This window comes from Serinus canaria, chromosome 2 (genome assembly GCF_022539315.1).
Source record: "Serinus canaria isolate serCan28SL12 chromosome 2, serCan2020, whole genome shotgun sequence".
NCBI lineage: Eukaryota > Metazoa > Chordata > Aves > Passeriformes > Fringillidae > Serinus > Serinus canaria.
In genome coordinates, this window is record NC_066315.1 from 114,959,864 (window position 1) to 114,980,887 (window position 21,024).

At 35.8% G+C, this 21,024-nt stretch overlaps 1 protein-coding gene across 1 annotated transcript in view; it reads left to right on the top strand.

Annotated features, from left to right (window-relative positions):
* RAB2A (RAB2A, member RAS oncogene family) overlaps positions 1-21,024 on the top strand; it is a 43,160-nt gene that overhangs the window by 11,662 nt on the left and 10,474 nt on the right. Inside the window, exons 2-6 of the mRNA XM_009085569.4 lie at positions 586-657; positions 4,075-4,142; positions 13,616-13,698; positions 15,041-15,133; positions 18,608-18,719. Coding sequence (XP_009083817.1) covers positions 586-657; positions 4,075-4,142; positions 13,616-13,698; positions 15,041-15,133; positions 18,608-18,719 — 428 coding nt within the window. The remainder of the gene's footprint in view (positions 1-585; positions 658-4,074; positions 4,143-13,615; positions 13,699-15,040; positions 15,134-18,607; positions 18,720-21,024) is intronic.

The following is a 21,024-nucleotide window of genomic DNA, read 5'->3' on the forward strand; positions in this document are numbered from 1 at the left end:
TGAGGGGGTCAGTGTTTGTGTTACCTGTCTGACTGCAATGTAAACTCAGCTGCTGCCAGTTCTTCTTGGAGTGCTTTTTGGCCTGTGGGGGACCAGTGGGCAGCAGCATATAATGGTTGTAAGCAGCCACAGACCTGCTGTGGTTGCCTCAGTGGATAAATACAGAGATAGATGGGAGACTGATGCTATTGAAGAAATAGTTAGCTTGGGAAAAAGCTGAAAGTACTGAAGGAGAAGCAGATAAAGGGTTGTGAGGACTAGCAAGCCCTGTAGTTATTAAGGAGAGAGGATGCAAAATGGTACTTTGAAGGTCTGTTAGAAAACTTGTTTTACACTCAATTTTAAAGCAGAATAATTAATTTTTGTTCAATTTTTGAAAATAACTGCTTTGACTATAATGCTTCTAGAACTTTAAAAGCTGTAATTAAAAAGTTCCATACAATTCAAAGTATGTGAAATGTAATACCTTCAGTTCCAGTAATTAATTTTAAGCAACGTGTAATATTTCCTTGAATTAATTTCTATTAGTCCTTTACAGACGTCTTTAAAAATTAGTTTAACACTTATTTCTTTTCTTTCTTTTAGGTGTTGGGAAATCATGTTTATTGTTACAGTTCACAGACAAGCGGTTTCAACCAGTCCACGATCTCACTATTGGTAGGTCCTTTTTGTGCTGCCCACTATTAGTAGTTAAGTGGTTGGTGTACCTCATCATGCATTTATGAGTTTGTTCTGCTGCAGAAGTGCAGGATTTTTGCTGTATTGAGGTGGCAGTGAATCTCTAGCTAAGGAGTACTTTTTAGCTCATAAAGTCAGTTTGGGTTTTTTTATTGGGGGGTACCATCTGAAACAATTAAAAAAGTTCATAGCTGCAGTATCTAAACTGTTTCTTCAGAAGAGCATGCACAGAAGAATTGTACAAGCTTGAAATGCACTGATGGTAATGGAAGTGGTATTTTTTCACTAGGGAATGTAATACTACCCTAGCAAGAAAACCTTGGAGACAAATTACAGATAAATTGTAGCAAAGTTACCCTTAAAGACAAATAAAAAAATTTATTTGGGAAGACTGACTTTGGAATAGAGGACTGAAGTGTGAATGTATTTGCTTTTGGAAGGGATAGGAATTTTCTTTCCCAATTCTTCAACTAGGTGTGGACCATTTGTGATAAGGTATGATTTGATACTGGGGGAATGAACACATGTTGACGCATGATCTAACTACAGTAAATGATACAAACTTTTACTTATCTTTCCACACAAAATAAGAGGAATTACGTAGTAGTAAACTCTTCTGAGGGCAGGTTTCTTCTGCAGATCATGTTTGCTGTTAAGCATAACAGATGCTAGTCTCAGAGGAGGTTGCAGAACCTTTCAGCTTGTTCATGTTCTTTCAAGGAACCTATCAGCTTTAATCATGAGCCTTGCACAAACTGTATCCTAGTCTCTATTTTTAGTTTGTGCCCTGGAATAGGTAGGCTTCCTATGTTTGGGAGTACTGAAATAGGTGCTTGAAATATAAACAGATTTTCTTCATGTAACAGAATGTATCAGGTGGTTTGATTATGAATTCTCTTTCTTTTGACAGTCCTTCCACACCTTGTGTGTGCCTGTTGTATAGTTCAAATTCTTTGGCTAACGTGAGTTTTTAGATATTTGTGAGGTCTTGGCAGCAGATAGGCTGGCTGAATAAAGAGCCTGAGTACTTTAGGGAGGCATGACTTATTATCATATTTTCTTCTTTAGGCCTGCCAAAAATATGACACCTTATATATCACTCATACATTTGGCAGCCCTGTCACCTCAGACTGATAGGCACTGGGGAACAGCTTCACCTCAGCAGGGTGGTTGTAGTGCCAGTTCTTTGCTTGGCATACAGTTAGCTGAAATCTGGGAGCAGGGCAGAAATTGAAGCTAGTAAGATGAGGCGGTGAACCTAGAAGCAACATAGTGAGGAATGTAGTAATAGAGCCTGTGATGCTGCTTGAAAAGGAGGGAAGAAGGATTTTAGCTTTTATATTTTTTATGTATTTGTAGTCCTGCAATTCTTTAGTGTGTAAATCTAAACTCTATATAGAGTGTTAGCTACTGTTTTCAAATTTTGGTCAGACAAAACAATTCCTCTCTAAGTCTGGAAATCAAAGACACCTTACTGTCTTAGGCCCTGAAAATGTAAACAGAAGTGTTCTGGGGAGGGGAACAAACTTGGGGTTAATGAGTTCATTACCTGAAGCTGTAATTGGAAGATTAACCCCCAATATTCAAATGGACCAAACTTAGAAAAGTATGAAAACCTGTGACTGGTCATCCATTTTTGGGTGTAGCCCCGGGGGTGGGGGCATCATCTGCCCAAAATGTACCTCAAGACCCTTCCATAAATATAACTGCTTTTTAATTCCCCTTGATTTTGTCTGGCCTCTGGTTTTAGGTAGTCCCTAAAGGCATCAGAAGAGGCTGGAAATGCCTCCTTAACTGTGAGGGCATGTGTGTATTTTGGCCAGATTCTCCCAATCACCCAAACAGATTTGGAAAGACAGATAAATAAAGAACATGGGTTCAAAGTCATATGAATACCCCTGTGGGGGAAATGGGGTGGGTTGAATTTAACTAATAAATGCCCTAATGGTTGTATTAAAAGTCCTGAAAATGTGTTGATTAAATAAACCATTGTAAACATTCTAGCTGTTTTACCCACTGCCTGTAGGACATGCCCTTATTGTAAACATGATCAGCTTCTATTCCTTCTTTGAGAACAAGCTTGCTGTCAAGCTGTTTGTGTTTTTTCAAATTCAGTATTTTTTCCTGGCATGTATTTTGATGGACTAAGATAAATGCCTTTATAATTTTTTATAGGGTTGTTTGCAGAAACTAAATATTTAAGATGATCATTGATTTTTAAATCAGCAGCTCTATAATCACATTTTGAGATCAGGTAAAACCTTCAGTGTTTACATGTGTAGTACTCCAAGGACATTCTCCTGGCTTTGGAGTGAACTTCAGGAAGAGCAGTGTCATTCACCTGCTTCCTCCTTGCTGCCTCTCCACCTGCATTCTTTCAATTTCTTTGCATATAGTTGCTGCAAATTATTTGGTTGCTAAAGAGCACAGTGGTCTTTGGCCAATGGCTTTTATTTGGCTCCAATATCCTGTTAGGGATCTCTGCCCCTTTCCCCAAAAGTCATTCCACAGGAAGCAACACTGCACCCTCAGATATTCTAAGCAAGCTCTTGAAGAGACATTTGGAATATTTCAACTCAGGGCTGCATAACTGAAAGTCTTGGGTGCGTGTCTAGACAATAGCCAATTTTAGCAAAACTTCAGCTAGCAGATCCGTTTTTGGTTTTTTTAAATAATGGTTATAGATTAATGGAAACTTGATAGTATTTAAATATGTCCACAATCTCTAGCCATTTGTTGGATTTTAACTGCTGCATGAACGGCCTCAATTCATACTTGATTTTGTTAGTGATTTCAAAAGTGCTTTAAAAATGGTATAGAAGGCTGGATTTTTCACTGAAGAAGTTACTTTTTTTTCCCCGTCAGTTATAAAACTTCATCTTTAACCAGCTAGAATTTTGGAAGCATTTTTTTCATATAGACAGGTGATTTTATTTAATACAGTAATAAAGTTTATCTTGTCAAAGGTGACTTTGTATGCTCCCTTAATAGATCATTTTATTGATAAGGAATGGTAGGTTGATCATTTTATTGATAAGGAATTTCTTCTAAACTGGCCCCAGCAATCTGTCATTGGTAGAGTGTTAAAATAACTGTGATTCTTCAATTTTCTGTTTACATTCAAAGGGGTGTGTTTCTCCCTCTAATCTAGAGCTACTAACTGGTTTGGAAATCTTTGTTGGAAATACCTCCCAGACACTTGGACAGTAACGGTTGCCTTTCTTCTAGAAAGCTCTTTCAAGCTGCTGGAAAATTGGCTGAGAGCAGGTTGTGAAAGAGATTATTTTCCTACACTGTTGACTGAACTTAAACTTAGGTTCTTGCTTTTGTAGTACTTGACATTCTTCTTCTTTCTGATATGTGCTAATAATGTAATGTTTTGTAAAATCTGTTCAGGTGTAGAATTTGGGGCTCGAATGATCACTATTGATGGAAAACAGATAAAGCTTCAGATATGGGATACGGTAAGTAATCATAAAAATTGGTATTGCTCCACTAATTTTTCACTTTTCCTTTATTTTGGCTAAGCTCTCTATCATCAGCATTCATAGACTATGTACTTTATCTTGCAGCTTTCTTTGGTTTCTATGAAGTTAAAAATTTGCTAATAGATCCTTTTCTTGTTGTGATGTACTGTTTGGCATTTGCACTGTAACTTCCTCGAGCTTTGTCAGATTTGTAAGACTGGAATTCATACCGCATCACATATTAGATGAAAGTCTTCTATATTACCAAGAACTTCCTTTTCTCTAAATCTTTCTCTAAACTTCCATTTCTCTAAATCTTTCTTTGTGCGTTCATGCAAGATCTGGTAAAGACAAAATCCTGTTGTGAAATTGTGATGTGTCTGCTACCTTTTATCAAGAGTTCTTTAGAGGACACGTTTGCATTTCCAAGGTAGAAGAAAACACATGCCTCACTTTTCATAGAAGACTTAAAAACACAAGTTCAAGACAGTAAATATTTCAGTCAAGAAGGGACTGGTAAATGCTTTAATTTTCAAAACACCTTCCAAAATTCACACTTTGACTTTTGAGGGGGTTCAGGTTAAGAACATGTATTAGCTATTCATGTATTGTCAGTCAATTTACTGTAAAGCCGTCAGCATCACTGTCTATACTTGTGATGAAGCAGGTTTAAGAGGCTCATACCAGTAGTTATATCTTTTAAATGTATTTGACTGTTCCCTAAGACAGAGTTGCCTGTTACCTTTTCTAAAAGCATTTTAGGATACCTTTACAAACTGACAGGTACATGATCCCTAGCCTCATGTATGTGCTTTTTTTTGGTACAGCAAATCAGTGGAGGGACATAGATTCATATATGCATGCCTACATATGGGCATGTGTATATAAAAATGTAAATAAATGTAATATTTCAGTGAACTTCATAGATAAGATCTTATTTTACAGGTTCTTCACTTGACATGGTGCCTAACACCTGTGCCTTGTTGGAAGTTCTAAGATAAAGGCATAGAAAAATATGACCAGCTTACTTTAGGCTTTTTCAGCTCTGGGCATTATTACTGTTATAATTGTGGCTTGCAGATTACCAAGGGGCTGAGTATTTTTAAGTTCAATAAACAAGCAGATCTCTGCATAAAAAAATAACTTCATAATCAAACCCTTAGTATGTAGTGTGACCATGTGACTATATACCTATATTGGTCCTTGTTTTCTAAAATTGGGGCAGATTGTCTGTAGGCAAAAGTACTAATTTTACTACTGGCTTTGAAACTGATTCTGTTAATCTCCTTAGATAACAAATGAACTTCAACTGTGTTTCAGTAGATCATGCTTTTCCTGGTGCCTCTGACTCAGTGGCTCTTTGCAGTCTGGTTGTTGTTTTGAATGCATGCAAATTGTCCAGCCAAAGTGGCAACCCAAATGTTTTTGACTATAATTTATAAACTTTATTTGAGCCAGGAGTTTTTTCTGGCTAGCTTCTTAAGTATATCGTACATAATTTAAAAATATTAATTGAAAGCTTTTATACACTGAGTCCTGATGTTTTATACACTGTATGCTGATGTTGTATTTAATAATTTATAAATTGTATGCAGGGAATGACAGTATAATATATATAATACTGGCCTTAGTTAAAAGTTTAACTGTATGCAGTGTGATTTCTAAAACACAGGATATTTCTGTTGTAATCCAGTCTTGGTTTGTCAGCATATCTGAATTCCACTGTATCATTTCTGATCTTGGGTACAAATGTGTTGAAGGAATAGGAAAAATAAGAAACATGATGAGGTAATTCTATGAGATATTTTACTTATGAGTAAAATACACTTACAAATGTCCATAATGAGTAAGGTTACTGTGTTCTATCTGCATTGATCATTTTTTGGTTTTCTGTTAGCCAAAACTGGTATGTGTTCCTCTTTCTATCTCTATATTTATTAAGCTGTAACAACTTCTGTTTGATGAGAGAAGGTTCATTTTACACCTGTTGCTAAGGAAACACATGAACTATTTATGGTTTTGGTTGGTGCTTATTGAGTCACGGCACTAGCCCTTCTCTTATTTGGTGCTAGCCTTATACATTTGCTCTTAATCCATCACTAAATAGGATGCATCCTGAGCAGAGGCATAAGAAGCAGAGAACTCAATAAAATTTGTTTGGATTGCTTAACAATGAACTTGCTTGCTTAAGAGAATCAGACTCTAAAATTCAGGTTTTTCTGGCCAGATATTTCCGTGCAACAGTGCTCATTTTGTGTTGTCTTCAGCAGATCACTGCAGCCCCAAGGAAAGCCCTGTTGTAGTAATGGGAATACAAGGAAGCTGCAGCATACCTCACTGTAGGAGTAATGTTGCACCCTACAGGGACAGCTGAAGCTAACACTGTTGCATGTCTGTGAGATCCGTTTGTGTGTCCTTCTTGTATGATAAATCAGTAATATTTTACTTTTTCATTATCATCCTAGTTTGGATTAGGAGCATGTTACAGAAGTTAATTCTATTTACTGCAGTCTGTTTTCCATGTGGGAGTACACAAACTGAATTCCTTTTGAAGGAGGCCAGACTGGAAGATATGCTTAAAGAATGCATGTATGCCTGTTAGAAATTGTAGTCCAGTATTTGGTCCTGTGAGCTGGTAGTCTAGTAAAACTACTCTGATGGAAAGACACACCTAGCCCCAACCCCCTCCTCCCCCAAAAACCCCACAAACAAAATTCCATGAAAGATACTCAGTGTGGCCTTTGCATTCTTAATGTTCTGTGTAGCAGTCTCAGCTCTATTGCTGTTCATGTCTGCGCAAGCAAATAGTGTCCTGTTGTTCTCTCCCAGCTGCAGGCTGTTCTGGATCTCCCCAGTGCTGGGCTCTGCAAGCTTGCTGCTGTGTGTGCTGTGGCACGCCCAGGTGTTTAGCTCTGTGAGTCTTTGGGTTTCAATATTCCTTTTCAGTGTTTTTTAGGTCTGTAAAGATGAGGTGTTGGACCAAATTGTTTGTTTGTGTGTCTTTAGATTATTTCTTCTCTTGCATCTTTAGTCTTAGTGATGGCTTCCAGTAACTGGATGGACTGAGAAATACTTTTGTCCAAACTGCTTAGTTGGTAATTGCCTATTATGATAAGTTAAGTAACTCTTATGTGGAAGTGTGGTATTTGAGCTAGTGTCAGCTGCACACATAACTTTTAGAGAACTAGAAGTGGTTTTACAGCAGCTAGTAAGGATTAAAATTACTGTTCTGGAAGCTGTTAAGCTTTTTGAGTTTAAATAAGCTGTGTAGATAAGTTTGGTTGTCTTGTAGCAGTAGCATAACACTAAGAAATATTAAATTTCTTCTCCTCAGAGAAAGTTCATTGTTGTAGGGAGATAACTGGGCTTGTTACCAGGCTGAGTCAGTGGCCTTGGTTTTGTTGTTGAGGGTGATGTTCTGTATTGCATTGACTGTTACTAACAAGTCATTGTTGATGAGAAAAAATAAGCAGTAATTGAAAGGATATTTCTGTCAGACACTGCAGTAGGAGAAGAGATCTGTGATGACGCTAAATAATGCTGATGTTCTCTAAATTGGTATGAATACGAACTTCTCCTGTGTACTTGAATAGTACCTATTTCAGCTTTATTTCATGGAAATTCATTATTTAAAAACATTAATTCATGTAGCACCTTAGTCCTGCTTAGACAGACTAAATATCTGAAATAATTTCAAGTAATTTCATGATTTCCAGACAAGTGTACTTTCTAATTGAATTGATAGGGTTTTCTAGTGGTTGAGAGCTTTTATAAAAAAGCATGTTTGTGGAAGACTGGAGGTATAATTGTTAAAGGCGTATTTCCCTTTCAGATATTCTGAATATAGTGATTCTTCTTGGAAATTAAGATATTTTTCTTGTGTTTGCAATTGGTTTGGACCTATTAGAACCAAATAAAGTTCTCTTCATTCATTAAATGAATATTCATCCTCGTTTCTCTGACAATTGCTAGGATATAGGGTTCACCCCCGAGAGCTCTTTCCTAACTGTTGATTTCATGGTGTTTTCTGCTTGCTTTAGTAGTCAGAGCATATTCATATGTTTGTGGGCCGTTGGTGTATTCTTTTACTACATTTTTACTAATTTGACTCTTCAATCATGGTACCTACATGCATATTGCTGCATCTCATGCCCTCTATTACACTGCTGCTGTGAAGTTGCAGGAAGAACTTAGAAAGAATCTACTTTAGTTTCTGAACCTAGTCTGATCATCAGTCACAGACTGTGTTTGCTGCCAGATAGGAGGATTAATTTATTTCTGGATCCACGGATTGAAGGGTGAGGCAGGGAGATCTGTCTGTTTAATAGTTATTCCTGTTGCTGTTTGTTTAATATGACCATCATCTGAGCTTCAGTGCCAGTAGCTTAAGCTACTCTTCACACCCATGATGTCACTTTTAGGATGTTGAGGCAACTTGATATGCTTTCTAGCTTAGTGTTCATAAACCTTAGTCATGGTTAAACATATTTGGTTATTGAAATACTATAGTATTGGCATGTTATTTTCGGAATTGTTTTTTGATTTATCCATGCTTTCTACAATAATTACAAGATTTCTACAGGAGCGAGCTCTTGCTTAGTGTAAGGCCTTAAATGGGAAGCGCATTAATCACTCTTTTGCACAGTAAAACTCCTATTTTAGTGAGGGTTGCTGCTTAAAACCTAAAGGTTTCAAATACAATTTCTTTCAAGTTATAAGTGTATTTCTGATAATGGAAGGCTAAAGCTTTGTTTCTGTGATGTTGGGAATTGCTTTTGCTATCTAAGTGGCATTTATTCAAAACCAACAGAAGAAAAAGCAAATGTACAAGTTATGTGTATTTAGACATATGTACAATTGGAGATCTTTAGTCCTCTTGAAATTTCACTTCTTACTGCATACTTACCGGGTTATTCTCAAGCAACATGTAACTTGGCTAAAGCCGTCACATTAATTCTGAGACTTTTATATATTATGATAGATTCTTCTTTATAAGCATTTTTAGTTCTGTTTTTGTTTGGGAATCTCTTTGCTGGAAACAGCGGGGTTGTTCTTTTAATTTTACACTGCTTCTGTATCCGTTTGTCCTACATGCTAGTAAATCACCTTAAAATTGTTTCATTTTCTGGACTGGGGACATGACTGCAAGAAAGATTAATGCATTTGTATAAACAAGTTGACATGTGACTTAGAGGCTGTTAATGTATTTATAACTTCCAAAACTATATTTAAAGGTATGTATTGCTCCTCTTTCTTTCTGGAACATTTTATTCCAGGGATCAACTTTGTGGAGTAGTTCCCAGCTGGCAGCTGTCACAGGTGGTGTGACAGTTGCAAGTTGCTTATTTCTTAGATGTCTTTTTAGTCTTCTTTATAGTGTAGGAAAATGTAAACATGTAAATAATAATTCCCAACATGAATGAAATGTTCTGTCACCTGTTTTGAACATATTGCACGTGTACCTCTGTTTTTAGAGTGAGGGAATCTAGAGCCACTGGCTAGGTGTGTTGTAGTTTCATATTGCATGTGGATGTGTACTATAACATTCCCTGCTAATAAAAAACTGTTGGTCAGCTTGAATGCTGAAGGCCTGCTAGGACATTCCCAGATAACTTGGTCCTTGAAGAAACTTTGGGTTCTTCAGCATTGAGAATGGAGAATCCAGCAAAATTAATGAACTGTTTTCTAGGGAGATACACTGTTGTGGGTGCTGGTTTTTTAACTACTTTGTCCTGTATTATGGCTCTTTTCATTTTTTCCCTTCTTTATAGATTCAAAAATATACAGTTAAGGCACTTGAAAGTAACTCTCTTGGAAAACAAAGGCTTGCCTGTGTATTTTGCAACTGATGCAACTACACTGCATACTTGGAAATTACACCGAGATTTCCTGTGGGAATAGTAACACTTGGAGTATTTTTTTAAATATGCCAGAGATACTGTGTCCATGATAACAGCTGCATAGCTTAAATGTTACTGAAAACTCTAGTATAGGTCCTAATCATAAATCTCATTTTATTTTAGTGACCTGAGGTGATTGATAATGCTTCGTGTTCTGCTTACATTGTTGCTTTCAAGTTGTGTTTTGGTCTCTATACTGAAGTATACTTTGAAAATCACATAGGATATATGTCTGTGCAGTTGAAGCAGGGATGAAGATTTTTGTACTTGCTTGAAGACCTATGACTTCCAGAACTGTCTATATAGACAAGTCTCTGCTAAGAGAAAGTTTGCTTGTTTCTGTGAACCATTATGGTATGAATTGTAAAAGCTTACAGAGTAGAAAAGAGCCGGAAAAGAATGTTACTTACCACTTAAAACATTTCTTGTTTATCAGAGGCTCACATTTTTTCATGATTAGTGCACTACTCATATTTCTCTGAAGAGAGAGGATGCATATTCTAGGTTCCTGTGGGCAGCCATGTCTGAGCTGGAGTTTCTGTGTGTGAAGTAGCTGTCAGGTCTGGCTGTTCCCAGAAACATCCTCCATCTTCCCATTTCCACTGGAGTGTAACTCTGACAGTGGGTATATCATGGAATTGTCATGGAGCAAAAGCTTGTGTCACCTGTACTGGATGTAATTTGGCTTTGGCAAACACCCTGTTTAACATTTGTTTCCTGACCATTGCCCCTGTCTTCCTAACACCACAGCCCCCTGCCTCACCCACCATCTGGATGTGGAAGTCAGCAATCTGCTTCAGATGGCCCTACCTGAGCCAGGGAGGTTGGAAGAGGGGACCTCCAGAGGTCCCTTTCCCACCTCAACTGTTCTGTGAGAAAAAACTTTTTAATATGAAAGAGAGATAAAAACAAGTAAGTGCTGGATTTTGCAGAAACAGGAAGGGAATTGTAATAACAAAATCATGCTTAAGATAAAGGGCCTTTCTCAGATATTGAAGCTGATTTTAATTTATACTGAGCTTCTATACTGCTGTTTCTATCTGTTGCTCCTTGTAACAAGCAGCTAAACTTGGGTAGGTCCTTCTTTGGAAGATTGATAAAGTATAGTTATAGTACACTTGTGGTTTTTTTAAGTCAGTTTTGGCTATTAGCCTAGACTTTCTTTCAGTTTTGACTTCTTTTGACTTATTTTAAAATAGCTTTTCCCCTTTGGAAAGAAGGGGAAGTGGACAGAGAAAACTTACAGATGGAGATATAAAGTAACACTGATTCTTAAAAAAAAAAAAAACAACTGTGGAATGTATGCTGCATGCCTAACCCTGTTTGACCTTCTGTATTGACTCAATATTGACCTAGATCTCATTCAGAATGGTACTGTTAAAGTAGCCAGTAAATTTTATATATAAGGGGTTTATATTATGTAATACATTTTTATGTTATAGATAAAATAAAAATTAGTATTGTGGAGCTTCTTTCCAGAAACTCAGTTTTCTTTTGCTTAGAATGGAAAGGAATTGAGTTTGTGTTGTCCATTGATATATGTAAGCATAAATTCATTATCGCTTATTATATGGAAAATGTGATCCCTTCACCAAAGGAGGTACCATTTTCCACCCTTTCCTTAAGGAAGCAGTGATATTTAATTTTCACCATTGTCAAGTGAGACACAATTAAAATGATTACAGTAGTTTCAGTATTTATATACTGAACTTTTGTAAGTGATTCTTTAAAGAATTCACTATTCATACATTTTTGTGAGATCTGACAATGTTGCTTGGTCATGATTAATTTACTCAGGGAGATGAAAAATTTCACATGTCAGAATGGAATTTATGAAGGTGTAACAGGCAATCTTAATGTGTCAGGTGAAGTCTAGGTCATGTGTAATTTTAGGCAATGTATGGAATACCGTGGTAACAGTAAGTTAGTCGGTTTAGCAGGGAAATGTTTCATTTGTCTACCATACACTTGAGCTACTCACCACACCAAGAAAAGGTGGTAAAGCTTACTTGAATTTCTTTGTAGGAAACAGGTATTACACTAAAAAACTGTTTGTTATTTGTTTTTTACTATTTGGTGGTGTATTCTACTCATTGTCTGTGTTCTGTTACCAAAGTTTACATGAAGGTAAACTTTGTACTCTTGGCCAAGAGCATATGTGAGTGTATTCTAATGGTGTTGAAACTGTGTGTTATACTGTATTTTATAACTGCTTCCACTGGAATGGCTACGATAAAATGTTTTCTTAAATAGAAGTTACTGTTTATTCTGGAAGAGAAGGATGCTTTCTGAAGACCAAACACATCTAAACTTGTTGTGCCACTGTTCTTGTTGAGTGACAGTACCTAGGTCAAGTTCTCTTTGAATTTAAGAAGATGTAGTATTAAGAAAAGTAATTGTGTGAAGAAAAAGTTGTCCATGTACTAATTCTGTAGGCATGCCTGAAGGTTTCCTTCTATTTGATAAATATTTCATTCTTGTGTTTAATGTTTTAAAATCAAGGCAATTTCCTATAGTTCTACAGATTTACTGCACATAGAGTTTTTTTCATCATTAGTATTTCTTAAGCATGTTTTGTGTTATCTTTGAATTATGCTAAAACATCTGTTATTGCTAAATATTAGAAGTAAATATTTCTTCTAGCAAGTGTCAAGTGCTAGATAGCTCTTCTGAAAAACATGAGCATGAAGAGCTCAAGATCTGCAACCATGAATATTTATTTTTCGGGACTGTATTCTTTTGAACATGTTCTTTTAGGTGCTCAGATTTTTACAGAATACTTCTCTGTGAGAACTATCTAATTTGTGTAGACTGTGAAGTTTTTCACAGTGTATATGAAGATGACTCTTGGATCCTGTAGCTGCTTTGACAAGCATTATTTATCAAGTACAGTGGAAATTGATTAACTGTGGAGCAGAATTGTGTAAAATTGAATTCCCAACCATTTTCTGTTTTTTCTTAATAAAATGATTACTGAAAGAATTCCATCTGAAGACTGTTGAAAGCTGGCTGCAGTTTATGATATAACGGATAAAATCTGCATCCTTGGCCTTCCAACAACCTTTACACCAGCAGATGGTGGGCGTAAAGATGTCATTCATCATTTATTTACAATGGACTTTATTTATTCTAGTGTCAACAGCTGCCCCAGGGAGCGGGTTATTGAATTCAAATGTGAAGCTCTGGGTTATTTGCTTCCTTTCAAATTTGTCTTCAGAGCTTAGTTGCTAGGAGTCCATTCTGTGCTCTAATAATGATTCATGTATTGTGAAGCCATTCAGTAAATTGGGTTGTCAGGGATTGCCAAAAAAGGTTTAGAGGTCTTGTTCCGATTTTTTTTTCTTTTTTAACAGCACTGTGCTGTAGTTGGTGTCTTCTCCCTATGTGCCTTCTCTTGCTGCTGTTGGTGACTTTGTCCCCGTTGTCCCCTTTCTGATTTCCCATCCATACTCTTCCTTATCCTCTTCTCTCAAAAGTAGAATTCTATGATCCTGTGATTCTAAGTTCATGGTTTTTAAGGAACAAAAAATAAGTATTAGATATGAAGTAATGAAACTTTGTGTTCTACAGGCAGGGCAGGAGTCCTTCCGTTCCATCACAAGATCGTACTACAGAGGGGCCGCAGGGGCTTTGCTAGTGTATGACATTACAAGGTGAGAATACCAACTGGACTACAATGATGTCTTTGTGAATTGTGCTATGGTGTGCAGTAGTGCTAAGTGTCTCATCTAATTTGGCTTTTTTGTATAGATAGTGATAATCTAACATTGTATCTACTTTCTTTAAATGCTCTAATAAGATATAGCATATGTAACCTATATACTTTGAGTTTTCTCTGTATGGTAATTGAGAAAGCATGCATAAAATCTCAGAAAGAATGAAATAAAATATTTTTATAAACTATTGACCATCAACCTCTGGCTTACCTTTATGGAGAAATACCTGAAAATATTTAATTAATTCCTTTCTAGCATTTTATTATCATGAGGGATATTTTCTTTAATTATAGCAGATTACTTTTACTGAAGTTCTATTCTGCAAGTGAATGAAATAGTAAAACATAGAAGTTTGGTTACATAAAGAATACCAGGAAACTTGTACCATTGCTGTGTTCATGAGATTTGGAAAATACAGGTCTTGAACTAATACTTTTTCAGTAGGTAGAAGTTTACTAGAGTTTCCCTGCCATATTAAATAAAGTATCTATATGCAGTTTATCTGTAAAACTGTGGGTACTCTGGCTGGTTTATGAAAATGTTCAGGCTCCAAAGTCCTATGAAGTTGTGTGCCTCCTTTTGTGGGTCTTGGCTCTTGTTGCACTGAGCAACTGCTTGTACTAGAGATTTCCTAGATATTTTTTCTTTTGTTCCCTTTTTATATTTAAATATCAAGAAGCAACATATTCTTTCCTTTGGATTTCCAGTAAATGAATCTTTGATTAATAAATAAAATACGATATCTTAAAACCACTCTACAAGCATGGGATTTATTACTTAGTTTACACCTTCTGTAAAAACTGTAATGTGTCACATTCACGTACCTCACTTTAAAAGATTTTACTGCTAAATTTATTATTCAGCTTTTAAACTCACATAAAAATTATTAACCATTTTCTGCTTTCAGTAAAACAAATATTACTATATGAGTATGTGTTTATTTGTACTGTTGTTTGGCTTGGGTGAAGCTGATGGGTACTTTTAAAATTCTGTTCAGTTTTTATATGTATATAAAATTACAGATTCTTACAGCTCTAAGAATCCTCTTTACTCTTTGTAGTAAACATGTTTTCAATTACTTTTTAGGCAGAGTTCATTAGCACTGCTTGTTTGCTAAATTTTTGTTTGCCCATTTTCCCTCTCACAAAGGGATTACTAGCTTTTATCCCTAGAGCATGTGCACTAATAAATGAGTTGGTTATTCAAGTAGAATAGTGGACTAACAGGGGAAAGATTTCTTAAAATACTGCTTTTAATGTTCATTCTCTTCTATATTTAGGAGGGACACTTTCAACCACTTGACAACTTGGTTAGAAGATGCTCGTCAGCATTCCAATTCCAACATGGTTATAATGCTTATTGGAAACAAAAGGTAAAATTTTATTAGCTGTTATTTTGTAAGAGAGAAATATTTCACTTCTCTGTATTTCAGCTTTTGAGTTTTCAAATTTGTAGGGAATATGTTAACTTCAAATTCCCTTCTATAGTTCTGTGGTGAGCCTAAAACCTTTCTTATTCTACTTAAGACTAATACAGTGTGCAGTACATGGATCAGCTACGTTATGTTCTGAATACCTATTTTAGAAGTAATTTGATTCCAAGGGATTGATTGCAAATGCTTGAAGCAATGGATTATGAGAGTTATTTTCTATTATGATTTTTTGTTTCTGGAATTACCAGTTAGGAACACCTAGATCTCTCCCTTATGATTCCTAATTTGAGGTGTTCTAAAGTGCTTTAGTTTTTGATTAAGTATCACATCAGAGAAAACGTCATTTTAAAAACAAAAGCCCATAGTACAGGATTCACATCAAAAACTTCTCTCAAATGTAAGAAGTGCATACCTCAATGATTGAGACATTTTTGATTTACAAGCCTCTTCCATATTCTGTACCTTTTAGCTAGGATCAGGGTCAGAGAATGCGTTTTCAGTGTTTCCTGGTAAATTCACTTGGTCTTCTCATCAGCTACACTGTCTACAATTATAAAATTATTCCCTGTTGATGCTGAAACTTGGTAGTGAAAGTCTTACTAAAAACACATCAGTGAATATATTGTCAGTAATTCTTCTAGTTCTTGATCCAGTAAATTATAGCATCATATCTAGATTTTTTTTTTCCTGGATGCAGAATTTTTTCAAAATATCAAAAGCATCAGCCCAGAATTCAATAATCCATTAATTATGGGCCTTTGTGTAATTGACTGGAACTTGTGTCCATGCCTCAGTAATTCTTGAAGGTAAACGTGCCAGTTGAAATAATGGTGTGTACGCATGCCCCTAAAAATTTCACGAGCAGACACATCATTTCTTAAATACTACTGAGAAACAGCTTTGTGATAGTGAGTCTGGGTTTGATGTTCAGGCCTGTTGAACTTTTATTTTCTTCGTCTTCCCCCTCTTCTCCCTTCTGTTTTTCCCCATTGCTCCACTACCCTCTACTTCCTCCTGGAAACTATGGTACATATTAAGTAATTGTGAAGTCTGTCAGCTTCTTTTTACATTATCTGGTAAATGACTAACAACTTTCTTTTTAATTGAGGAATGTGTCAAGCATAATCGTGACAAATTATTGTAAAAAATGTAATCATGTTTTATTAAATGAAGCTTTGGTAAACCCGTGATGGCCCTGACCAACTGTTTTTATTACTTGTGTGAGTAAAAATATGGCACTGAGAAAAACAGTAAAGTGTACTGTTTACTTGAGATAAGTTTGCATACTTAATTGACATCTGTAACTCTTTCTGATTATTCTTAGCTGTTAAACTAAATTTTCATGTCTTGTATTCTGCGGATGCAGACTCATTTGCTACTTTCAGCTAACCCAGTAATTCCCAGTTACAACTAGGTTTTATTCAAACAATAAATATGCTGAAAATGTGCACTGTAAATTGTTACAGATTAAGGTGCCACATGAACTAAAAGTATTAAGAGTTAAAATTTTAAGCTTTTTAGAGGATATTAGAAGATATTATTTTCAAGTAGGGCAGGAAGAAAACTTCTTCAATTTTACTGCATTATCCTGAAAGAGTTCTTATGGTAGGCCATAGTGCTAGAGGTGGGTGGAAGGAAGAATATGTGTGCTAGCATAGTAGTTTTGAAGGAATAAATACTGCTCTTATGACTCCCAAAAGTGCACTTGGCATAAGTTTGTACTACTGACTTACTGCTGGATTTAAAGAGTGTTGAGAATTTAATTTGAAATATAATGGCTGTTTGTTGAAAACATTACAAATACTAGTGTTAAAACATTACAAATACTGTACTTAATCTTCTTTCCAGACCAAAGCATAGCTATATTGATCTAGTAAGACCAAATGCTTCGAATTATTGGAATGGAGAGAGGAAGACAACTGTGGTTAGTAGAAGCAGTTAAAGATCTTTAAGAATATGTTTAGGTATCAGTATTGAGTTTTGATTGGGCTGTCATTGCAGTTTTTGATACAACTGCATTATTTCAGCTAAAAAGTTATTTGTTTATATTCTGTCATGGAAATAACACTGTAGTGAATCAAGGTTTTAAATAAGGTATTTTTGAGAGTAGCATGGTAGTAACAGATAAAGACATTGCTCAGGTTGAAAAAGATAATGTCAGCTAATACTGGGAGTGCTTAAATGCAATGAACATCAACTTCAAAATTGTTTTGAGACAATATTTCTTGTATCTTTATCTTCAAATTTTTAAAATATTTAAATAATGTGCTGAATTGTATTGACTCTGTAACTCATCTAAGCTAGCATTTAGTTAAAAATTACAAACCCCTGCTTTGCTGCAAAATAGATGCCACAGTGAGTATTACATATTTTTAATATATGTGTAATTACAAAGTTGGCAAGCACGGAAGTCTAGCCTGATACATTTTATTTGTATACTGCCTGCACATTAAATGTATCTATTTGTATGCTGTTTAGTTAAAAATTTGTATCTAAAAATATATTTATGCGTGTACAACTTAGATAAAAATTCATTGACATATATATCTTACGCTTATGCATGAGTAATAAGTATATAATTTTTATTGCTCAAGATATAATATCCTTACAAAGAAGGACAAACTGTGAATCCCTTGTTAGTAAAGTAGCTTTAAAAAGTAAGGGTGAAATACTTGTGTCTATATGACTTAGAGAAATCGATTTGTCTCTAGTTGTCAAGTCCAAGAGGAGATTTTTTCTGCTTTTTTGAGTAATAATTTTGAATTAAATTGCTTGGAAAGCAGAAACCAAGAACTTGTCTAACCATCACTTCAATTTCTTTTGCTGTTGGAGGGAGTTTCACAACCTAAGTGCTAACTTACTGGGAGAGAACAGCTAATGCAGTTCAAAAGAACTTAATTCTGCTTTTTAAAGGTTTTTTTATCAGAGAAGAAATTTTATGAAGTTTTGCTACTGAATAGAAAAAAAAACTTTGTATTTTAAATTATGTTTAATATAAATAACTCATTTATAAAGCTCTTTTATCGGCTCAGCTTTATAGTATTAAACTGGTAGATAATAATATAATAGAAGAGAGTGATATATACTGAAAGTACAATGTCTAAGTTGGTATTCAAGGAATACCTAGATTAATACACACTCATCCTGTAGAAAGTTATTTCATGAAGTCTTTGATAAGATTTGTGTCAGCTAGGGTGTATAGCTCAAATAAGTATGATGCCTGTGACTATTCCATGTACTGTAAGTGCAGGGCTTACTATAATTCTACTTTATTTAAGGGCTTGACAAGTTAGATACCCAGGTTCTGATGGGGGCTCTTGGCTTCTCACGCTTATAAGCATGTCTGTGAAGAACAATCATTATATGGGCATGTTAAACTATGTAATTTAACTTTTCATTTTTCTTGTATCTTAGTGATTTAGAATCTAGACGAGAAGTTAAGAAAGAGGAGGGTGAAGCATTTGCACGAGAACATGGACTTATCTTTATGGAGACATCTGCCAAAACTGCTTCCAATGTAGAGGAGGTAACTTTGCTCAACACTGACTTTTTACTGAAACAGTTGATATAAGTTACACTTGTTTGTATAGATACTATTCCTCTAGATTTTGGGTTCCTTAAGTTGAATTAGCTTTTCTTTATATTATGAGAATAATATATAGTATATATTTTTCCATGTTGTAATTGATTACACAGCAGTAATTATATTGTTGAGACTTCCTAATTAATGTACTTGTGGGTTTTTTGAAGTATTTGATCAGAGAAATGGCTAACTTCTGTCTGCTATGAAATCTAAGAAGTAAGGCTAGGATAGATTGCTAATCCAAAGCAAGCCAAGCTATCGGTATTCTTGGCAGATGTCACTGTAACCTGTTCTAAAGGCTCTTGGTATATCACGAGCTCTTCACGGCAATCTCTTGCAGTGCTTTGCTATTTGTACTGTCATCATCTTTCCTGTGTACTACCTAGTAGGAATCTTCTTCAATTTGCACACAGCTTCTATTTTTTGTCCTCTATAGACCTGCTGAAAGGATCATTGCCTTGGTTACTGTAGTCTGCTGTGTATTTGAATAAGTTTTTCAGTTCTTGCTACTTTAAAGAAATTGGGTCTTTTCAAGTTTGGCTTATAGTTCACATTTCTGGACACATGTGAGAGGTGCAAGAACTCATCCTGGTTTGCTGCATTCCTTTCTTGAAGGGTAGTCATGGTGGACTGAGCTTAGCTGCAGCTCAATACCCACCAAGTTGCTCACTCAGTATTTCTGTCCTGCTGGATGGGGAAAGACGCAGAAGAGCCAAGGCAAGATAAAACTCAGGACCTGAGATAGTTTTAAATATTAAGCAAAGAGATAGACAAAGAGTGACAGAAAGGCAGTCATTCACAACTTCCTACAAACAAATTGAATTTCAAATTGAATTTAATTTCTCTGAGAACCAGTGACTTTGACTACCCTTTGGTTTTTATTCTTGAGCATTATATCATATAATATGAAATACCTCTCAGGCCAGTTCTGGTCAGCTGTCCTGGCTGGTTTATGTGCCCCCATGATTTTGCCTACCCTAAGTCTAATTAATATTAGGAGAGGGCAGTGTAAGAAATAGAAAACCTTGACACTCAGCAGTAGCTAAAACTGCTGTGCTATCAACACTGTTTTAGTCATAAATCCAAAACACAGCACCATGCAGGCTGCTGTAAAGGAAACTAACTGTGTTGTAGCCAGACAAGTACAGTGGTTGACCAAGAGCTCCAGCTGAGATGCTAGTGCTATGTACAGCAGAAAGATTGCTTCACATGTCTTTAATGCCCACACTGACCTTATGATGACATAGCTTCTTATACTACATAACACATCCCTATTCATTTCCAAAACTATTCTAAATTCAAAGTGGTGTGTGACCAATGAGGTATTCTTTTAGTGGTAAAGCCTTTTAGTTATAAAATATTTAAGTTTTTTGAAAAGTTACAGTAAGCTACAGATGACTTTCACAGATTCATTACTACCTGATTCTAAAATTATCACCTCATTTTGTATCAAAAAATACATCCTAGTGAATTAATTGTCCAGTATGTAATGCATCTCTGAATATGAAGAGGCAAATGAGCATGAAGTTCTTTATCAAAAAGTTCACCTAGAATCTTCTCCTTGTGTGAGTGGTGTGTGTGCTAACTTTCTAATTCTGGTGGAAAAGCTTTAGGATGTAATCCTTTCCAGTGGCGATCAAGTGCATACCTTAAATGGTGCTCTCAGTAAACACAAAAAAAGTGGCATGATGTGGAATAGTTAACAGCTACAGAAGCAAAATGCTAACCAGTTTTTTTATATGAACAAATCAGCTTCTGTTGGTAATGTTTTTTCAAGCTGTTTCCCTTGTTCAATCCTGATTTCCACCACTGTGGAATACTTTAGTAAATCCGTAGCTGGAGCAGTACACTGACCTTTTTGGTGTTTGGATCTTAAAACAGTTTAAAATTGTTCATTATATTCTTCAGGATTTTGTCTCTTACCTACATCTTGAATAGAAATGGATGATAAGGAGTGGAAAACATCCTGCTGGCTGTTTGTTTTGTGCAAGGCTGTTGGAGAAGTTTCCACCCTGTTTGCATAATAAGTAATAGATGGTAGGGAGTGGGAAGTAGATCCTTTGTAGTTACTTTGGAGACTTCTAAGAATTCGCTGTGACCACAGGGTTAAATCATCGTATTTCATGTGGAATGGGATTGTGTAAAAAGAGCTTCTGTGTCACTGAGAAGATAGAACGGTTACTGGAGGGAGGTTAGGCACAGGCTTATAATCTGACTGCAGTGCAAGGACAGTTGATGCTAGTCTCTT